The sequence below is a fragment of the Melanotaenia boesemani genome, chromosome 1 (genome assembly GCF_017639745.1).
Source record: "Melanotaenia boesemani isolate fMelBoe1 chromosome 1, fMelBoe1.pri, whole genome shotgun sequence".
NCBI classification, from domain to species: domain Eukaryota; kingdom Metazoa; phylum Chordata; class Actinopteri; order Atheriniformes; family Melanotaeniidae; genus Melanotaenia; species Melanotaenia boesemani.
In genome coordinates, this window is record NC_055682.1 from 12,736,667 (window position 1) to 12,745,015 (window position 8,349).

The window sequence follows — 8,349 nt, forward strand, 5'->3', positions numbered from 1 at the left end:
CAACTTTCAACTTTATGTATAAAGCCCTTTAAAACAATCACAGCTGAAACAAAGTGATGTACATAAACGGACAAAGCAACATAAAAAAATTCAACAATTAACAGGGAATTAAATAAATAAAACCACAGCACACTAAAACAGACACAGAGTTTTATGCTGGGCTGAAAGCCAAAGAGTTAAAATAGGTTTTAGGAAAAGTTTGAAAAATGGATAATGAGGAAGCTTGTCTAATGTGGAAAGGGAGCTCATTCCACAGTTTCCACATTCCTGCAACTAAAAAAGCTCTGTCCCTTCTGAGCTTCCTTTAGGACCTCGGTTTGTCCAGGAGCAGCAGGTTAGCCGACCTGAGGCACTGAGCAAGTGCATAGGGGTGGAGTAGCTCAGAGAGGTAAGGAGGGGCCAGACTATGTAAAGATTTAAAAACAAAAGAATTTTAACTGACTGTGGTCTTATGACAGAACATCACTAATGTTGCCCTATTTGTCTCCACTAGAGGTTCCCATCATTCACTGTAACTTTAAAATTCCTGATCTAAATATATTGCTGAATTTCAGTGCTTAATATTCAATAGTTTGATGTATTTAGATGCATTTTGAATGAATAAGACTGCCTTTGTTGTTTGCAATCAGTGTCTCTCTTTTTTTTAATGTCAGGAGCTTGCCCAATCTGCTTTCAAAAGAGAGGTGGGATACACTCTGGACAGGTCACTGATCAATTACAAGGTCATGTTTAAACATTATAAAGAAATATTAACTTAAATATGTAACAAGAGGGTAAATGAAATGTGGAAAAAAGCTCTGCTTGTCAATAAATTGTTTTGCTATTGAAACAGAAATCTTGCCCCAGTTTGCTCATCTTATGTTACGTAAATCATTTCTCAATCTCAACAGAAGAATCAGTTTTTCCATGTCATCAATGTATTACAGAATCTCTATACAGTTATTTACCATCTGTGGTTCAGGTCATAACCAGTACCATTTATGTGTGATTGCTGTTTTTCATGCAACTGTCAGAACCTTTAAAAGACGTACTTTCCCCAGTCTTCTCCTCTGGCAGCTCCTCCATCTTGCATCTTTCTCACAGAGGTTTGAAAATGGAGCAAAATATCATAACTCTTCCTGCACTGATTAAACATATTTTAAGAATACAGCTATATTCATATTTTTTTCCTGAAATATGTGACTGAGAGCAAATCTTGTCTTAAGGACAGTTTAAGATGTTTAAAAGTGGAGAAAAAAACCCCCAGAAAGGTTTAATCATAGCCAGCAGATGGCAGTCAAATGTTTGGAAAGTTTCCTGGAACAACATGGGCAGAACCTAGCGCAGAATCTACTTTATAACTTGTAACCCTGTACATTATTTTAATCCTTGAATGTCCGGCTCAGCTGTTTGGAAGAACACATTTTAATCTTTATACCCAATTAAAAATTTCTGAAGTAAAACTGACTGATACATGTCTTCTTCCTCCTGTTTAAGTGTACAGACCTAATGTGAAAAGTGAGAAAACTTTATTATTTCACTTTGTTTTTAAAGTTTTAAGCACAACACCTGAACTTTTTGCTTACAAATAAGTTTGCTTATTATATTTCCCCCAAAGAATTGAAAAAAAAAAATGCAAATTTGAATGTCCCTTGCTTTTTTTTCCCCTTTCAGGGCTGACATTAAAGGGTTTAAATGTGAGGTTCATTCGTCTTGATTTAACATGATTCAGCATGGTACATTGTTTCCATTACAGACAGAAGAGAAAGAAAAACGTCATTCAGATTATACCAATTCAGCTGTAAATCAATCATTCTTTAAATCTGCAATATATGGAGGCATAATCACAATGAGAGAAGTTTGAAACAAGTTTGGAATAGAAGTCCACTTTGTGCAGACCCACAAATATGTTCACAGACCCCTAGTATCTCTCAGGCTCGTGAGGCATTCATATTTTTGGCATTGTAATCTCAAGTGACAAAACCTTCACCTGCAAAACCAATTAGACTGAGCATTCATTTAGTTTCAGCACTGTGAGAGTTAGTCACTTCTTATGTAACAGTAGCATGGCTCACATGCAGACCAAAGAGTGGCATTCACAGTATGAAGGTTTCATGTGGAAGGTTACCACAACGTTATGCAAAGACATAAAAGCATGTCCGGGGGGCATCCCAATGTCTCAGATTCCAAGAAACAAGCTAACAATAATGACTAAAAGGGCCTGAAACTATACTTTTTGTGAGCTGATTCATTTATATTCACCATGAAACAAACATATTTTTACTTCCTCAAAGTTGGAAAGGATAATCTCTTCATTAAATATTTTTAATTCTTCATTTCTTATTTATAACATTTACTCTCTGTCTGTAATACACGTTTTTTTTGTTTGTTCTTTTATGACATCAAATGTCAATATTCTGGATGTCAGGCTGATAAAAACTTTTTAAACTGTTTAAAATAAATTAAATATATGGATTTAGTGGCTTTAGGATGCACTAGTCAACATCTTTGCTCCATCTGGATGATAAATGATGTGCAGCATGCTATTGTTTCTTCACAAAACAGTAGCGCAGTGTTTATTCTCTCATTTTGCTGAGACGTGTTAGAGCCTGCAGCAACATGCACCATGTGTTTTCATTTGAAATGCCACTTTAAAATTATGCTTGCCATTTTACGTCAAAGGGAAACGTTGTTTACTCCAACTCTCCACCACATACTACTTTCCTCTAAAATCAGTCTTTCACACAAGAGTTATAATCAGCTTAAAAATGTTGTCACAGATGGCAGTATTGAACAGGATGGGAAACACTGCATCAGGATTTAATAACCAAATATTAAAACTGTGTAATAACACACCACTGAAAGAAGGTGCTTAGCAAACAGTAATTAATGATATTTCCAAATATACTTAATTTTTGTTTTGTATTCTAATGTAATCTTTTACCTAAATGAAGGATCAGAGTATTTTTTTCACCCCTGGTAATAACGTTTTCATTTGTACAAATGTGTTGTTGTTGTATTTGATAAGAATGGATTATACTGAGTCTAGATACATGTATCTGCTAAGTAACCTTGAAAAGTATTTATTAAGTCACTGTTACAAGTGTGTAAACTCAATCTTATGGTGCATCTAAAATCAGAAAGATTTGTTTTGTCTTTTTGTGTAAAGCTTTTGTCGCTGTATCCAGTTAGCATGGAAATTTTAATAAACTACCTTTGATGAAAAATTACACTAAATTCATAAATTCCAAATTTTGTTCAGTGTATTGCTGTTGATTTCAAGAAAATACAAGAAAAGTCTTCAATCATAGAGTGATGCTAAGGCAAACTATGAATAGATATCTTAAAAGCTGAATTGAATCCCACAATTGGCAACTTCCTCTTCATACTTGAGGTTGTCAAGGGTGTAAACCCCAACAAAAGCAATATTTTGGCGTAACCTCAGAAAACTGTCATGGAGTTGGGAAGTTTTTTTAAAAATGGAGAGAAGTCAGCTGTAAGCTGGTAAAACAAACACCACAGAAAGTGTGCACAAAGAGATTTATTTGTTCTTTTGTATTTTTGATACACAATGGTAGTACTTCCAATAGCATGTTGCCATCCAGTATGGTTTAAAGAGAACTGCTTTTATCTGTACTGAGTGAAACAGAAAATCAATATGTGGGGAAAAAAAGAAGAAGAAGAAAAAAAAAAAAAAAAAAAAACCAAACATTGTATGGGTGCCTCAGAGTTAATGGCCCCTGTAAGAGATCCGGTCTTCACAGATTAGATATAGTCAGTTAAAGCAATGACTTGCAAACATGTGCCGCTTCAAGTTGCTTTTTTTTGGTTACTTTTTATATTTTTTCTATCAGTATGTTGATTTTTTTGTTGAAGAACACTGCTACACATTCAGTGTCATGTAGAAATAACCTTTAAGCCAGGCTGTAGCATTATTTGTTAGACACTGAGTGATGAGGTAACTCAGCCAAGTTAAGTTGTGATTTCAGTTTTCATGAACTGTATTAAAAATAAAAAATGGCAAATGTACTGACAAGATATTCTCTTCTTACCACGTTAGTTTTTTTTAACAAATATATTTTACCAAATTTTGATGACAACACTTGTGTCCATGAATTACACTCAGTACATAGCTGTTTGCACCTTCAGTTCCAGTTATATTTAAAATATTTTAACAGCAACAGCTTTGTTAGACACCCAATGTGATACATGTGGATTTCGTGGAAACTGTAAGATTGTATTGAAATGGGATAGTGAAATGTCAAACTGAAGTCGAGGCATGGTGTATTATTCCTGACTTTCTGAAGAGTTGCAATTAAGGAAAACCAACAAACACAAAAATATGAATTCACAGGGTAGCTGTCAACATTTTACACAGTATTTGCATGAAAACTGTAATTAGGCTCACTTTTTAAACGTTTTAAGTACCAAGAAAATCCTCAGTCACAATCAGTGCAGGTGATGATGTGCAGTATACCATGGTGGTTGACTGGGAAAGTGGATTTAGTGGAAAGAGTTCATATGACTTTTTGCTGAAAGTAGCCTGTTGTTACAGTGTCCTGTAGAGGATACTGACGTTTGATGCAGCCTTATCCTTTCATCTCTGGTTAACTCATGTGACGCACAAAAAAAATGCACTTTGTTAGAGAATATTAAGCACATGTGCATGCTATTAGGCTACTGTTGTCACGGATCGTTCATTATCTGGAAGCAAGAAAATATTCTGGAAAAAAGAACAGGATTTGTTAATCGTTCACATCGTTTTTTATGTATATATTTATTGACTGTTTTGCTTTGCTTTGTGCGTTTCGTTTCTCTTGCGTTTCTGTCTTTTTCCTTCTCCCTAATTTTATTATTTCTTGGCTTGAAAATAAAATTTTATCATAATTTGGGGTTCGGCGGAGGAGGAGGGCGTGGTTGCGGCAGCACTTCATTGTGATTGGTTGTACTCTGTATTTCAAGCGGCTCGAGGTGTTTAAATAGCCAATCGTAGCGCTAACTGTAGTATGTGTAGAAGCGACAACGCAACGAGGTTCTCTCTCGGTGGAAGACCGTGTCCGAGTGACAGGCCGTTTCTGCGCTTACCTTACTCAACTAAACCCAAGTGCCATGGAGGAATCGAGTAGTTGACGTTTCCTGCTGCAACCTTCTCTTTTTAAGCTTTCTTCTCGTCCGATCATTGTTTTCCTAACCCGGTTTATTGACGTTTTGAACTCTCGGCGACTCTTCAAGCTTTGACCATCTGAAATCATGAAGTACATCATCGGCATCGGCGGGTGAGTTCCTGTTTCTGCGGTTGCTCTGCGAGCTAAGCTAGCATGCTAACTAAGCTGCTTTAGGCCCTGAAAGCCCGGTACACGTGGAGACAGCGGTCACGACATCCGCTAAATTACAGCTTCCTTTTTGTCATACAAATGTTGAAAATATTTGGAAAAATATGACGTCGTTGACGCAATAGCTTGGCAGCTTTTTTTTATACACGTTGATTTGTAAAACCTAAGCTAACTGTTTTATAAGAAAGTAATAGGGTGAGCAAACCCGCCACTTGACCCACCCTTTTTATGCGATCCAGAGACTCTTAAAATGAACTCATACATTAAAGTGTATTAAACCATTAACATTTGCACTTCTCTGATATCTGTAGTTCATGCTGACAATTTGTAGTCATTATTGAGGTATCTCTGTGACGACGACAATTGAGATATATATATATATATATATATATATATATATATATATATATATATATATATATATATATATATTAGTGTGTGTGTATGTATATGTGTGAATGTATGTAATATGTGTGTACATAATTTGTGTAAATGTGTGTACATAATTTGTGTAAATGTAATAAAAAGAGACAACTAAAACCTAAATATAATAAATGGATACGTAAAACAGATGGGATGGTTTTGTTTTCAATCTGTTTTTACTCCTTTTTGATGGATTGTTTCATCCACCATTCATTTCTGTTTTATTGCTTTGTTCCGTGCAGAGTGACCAATGGAGGGAAAACCACCCTCACTAACAGGCTGATCAAGACTCTACCCAACTGCTGTGTGGTACATCAGGATGACTTCTTCAAGGTGAGCAGCACACACATACATCTCTTTGAATTTTGGATTCAATTAACCTAGGAGATAGTTTTGAGTAACACAAGTTGATGGTATCTTAACACTTGGCCACTTGTGTTAATTGAGTAGTGTAACAGCACTATCCAAGCCTTCCAAATAGCAGTTTAGCTCTAGTGGAATGTACCTGGGTACATCTTATCAATGTATGTTTCAGCCCCAAGATCAGATTGAAGTTGGTGAAGATGGCTTTAAGCAGTACGATGGTAAGCCTGGGTTTTTATGAAAGTGTGTGTTTGCTTCAGCTCAAAGACTGTCTCATTTGTAATCTGCATGCAATAATAAACTGAAATCCAAACGTGTATATCTTATTTGTCTTTTCCAATTCTCTGTATGTCTTTTTTTTTTTTTTTTTTTTTTTTTTTCCTTCTCCTCCTTCCCACCTGCTTTTCTCTGTAGTCATTACTGCTCTGGACATGGAAGCCATGATGAGTACAATCTATGCATGGCTGGAGAACCCAGTGAAGTTTGAGAAGTCTCATGGCGTTAATAACATCCTGGATACTGAGATTGTCCCAAAGTCTGACCACAAGGAGGAGGAAACTCACATCCTCATTGTGGAGGGCTTCCTGCTTTACACCTATGGGTAAGATCACAATTATATTTCAGTTGGATTATTTTTTTTATATATTCTTTGTATTTTCTAACCAAAAAGACCAAAAATTTACTTCCACCTTTACAGACCATTGATCGACGTGCTGAACCAACGCTACTTCATTTCCATCCCCTATGAAGAATGCAAAAAGAGGAGGTGGTAAGTGTTCAGAGACTTGTCATTAACTAGTGTTTTTTTTTTTTTTTTTTTTTTTGTCCTCTCTCTTACTTAAATAGTGATGATTTTTGTGTGTGTAGCAATAGGAACTACACGGTGCCTGATCCACCTGGCCTGTTTGATGGCCACGTCTGGCCCATGTATTTAAAACATAAGAACATCATGGAGGCATCAGATGTTGATGTTTGTAAGTGGGCATTTTGATTTTAATATTTCCTCCTTTGCATGCATCTGTATTGCCATACAGAGAGGAAAGCATAATTCTCATTTAATGTCTCTGATTACAGTGCAGCTAGATGGAACATGGACAAAGGAGCAACTGTTCAACTTTGTCTATGGTGACATCCTCAACAACATCCAAAAATCTCTCTAACAAAGGTACAAAAATAATCGGACTGCATTTATTTCTCGTAACTCTCTTTTTATCCACATGTGAGTTAATGGTTTTTTTTTTTTTTTTTTTTCTCTCGCTGTGTTATAGGTCAGCTGATCGGCTTAAGGAAGCATATACTCAAATCTGCAAGCAGAAGACCGCCTTGCCTTAAGTTTCTACCTGGCAGCTCATAGTTGACTGCTATGTTTTTTTTTTTTTTTTTTTTTTTTTGTTTGTTTTATTGTTTTGTAAATGTTTGACAGCATAAAATGCTGGAATGATTTTTATATCTTCTATATTTATTGCTTTGTTACAGCCTATACTTCAGAGAGTTGATGGAAATGTTCAGAGGATGGTTGCATATGTCAATAAATGATCCTCCTGCCAACTACTTTGTTTTTGATTACTTTAATTATACAACACTTTCCTAAGCACAAATCCAGTGCTACAAAATATAACTTGAAGTGTGAAGTTAGGCACATGGAAGGGCTGCAGTGAGCAGACGGTCTCATTATCTTGCTCCCCAGTAGCAGTTGGTGTGAGCGATAAGCAGAATCACAAGGTTTGACCTCGTGACCACAGGTTTTGGGTACGCTTATCTAATTTTAGACAGTTTGGACTGCTTCAGTAAAAGTATTTTGAGCAAAATAAAGTTAAAATGGCACATCTTCTGCGTCTCCTTATCATTTAAATATGACTCTTAACATAAAGTAACTTAAGACATGTTTGGGTTGTTTCTATTAGGGAGATGTGACCTGGGTGTTGAGTGCACACAGCAGACTAGTTTCTTTTTAGTTGGATATGCTAGAAAACAAGTCTGAGGATTTCACTACTACAGCATCACTAGATACCAAAAAACCATCACTTGAAACCGAGTGTAGACAGCTCTGTTAATTAAACCACTCAGCTTGAGTTATTCTATTTATTTTTTTTATTTAACATTTCTAACTTGTGAATTAGCCATCTTGGCTTGACAGGCTTGTTGCGCTACTGGTGTATTTTGAAAACATTTTATGTAGTTAAAATACACAAACACCCTGTGTTTGGGTTAAAAAGTATTAGAATTTTTGTAAATCACCTCCAATTTTAAT

At 35.8% G+C, this 8,349-nt stretch overlaps 1 protein-coding gene across 2 annotated transcripts; it reads left to right on the forward strand.

Annotated features, from left to right (window-relative positions):
• Positions 1-4,977: 4,977 nt before the first annotated feature.
• Positions 4,978-7,646, forward strand: mibp2 (muscle-specific beta 1 integrin binding protein 2). 2 transcript variants are annotated; one of them, XM_041991290.1, is made up of 8 exons: positions 4,978-5,255; positions 5,978-6,068; positions 6,271-6,319; positions 6,513-6,699; positions 6,796-6,867; positions 6,966-7,072; positions 7,173-7,263; positions 7,367-7,646. In XM_041991290.1, exons 1-7 carry the CDS (start codon positions 5,230-5,232, stop codon positions 7,256-7,258), a joined length of 618 nt encoding a protein of 205 aa, XP_041847224.1. In that variant the 5' UTR covers positions 4,978-5,229; the 3' UTR covers positions 7,259-7,263; positions 7,367-7,646. The 2 variants fall into 2 exon arrangements, with proteins under 2 accessions (XP_041847224.1, XP_041847225.1); XM_041991291.1 differs by lacking the exons at positions 4,978-5,255; positions 6,271-6,319.
• The last annotated feature ends 703 nt before the right edge of the window (positions 7,647-8,349 follow it).

Bases quoted from the DNA above. Each gene is read 5' to 3' on its own strand.
- mibp2 (XM_041991290.1), top strand. From the start codon at position 5,230: ATGAAGTACATCATCGGCATCGGCGG. The intron at 5,256-5,977 runs GTGAGTTCCTGT...TGTTCCGTGCAG, and splicing joins TACATCATCGGCATCGGCGG to AGTGACCAATGGAGGGAAAA. The intron at 6,069-6,270 runs GTGAGCAGCACA...TGTATGTTTCAG, and splicing joins ATCAGGATGACTTCTTCAAG to CCCCAAGATCAGATTGAAGT.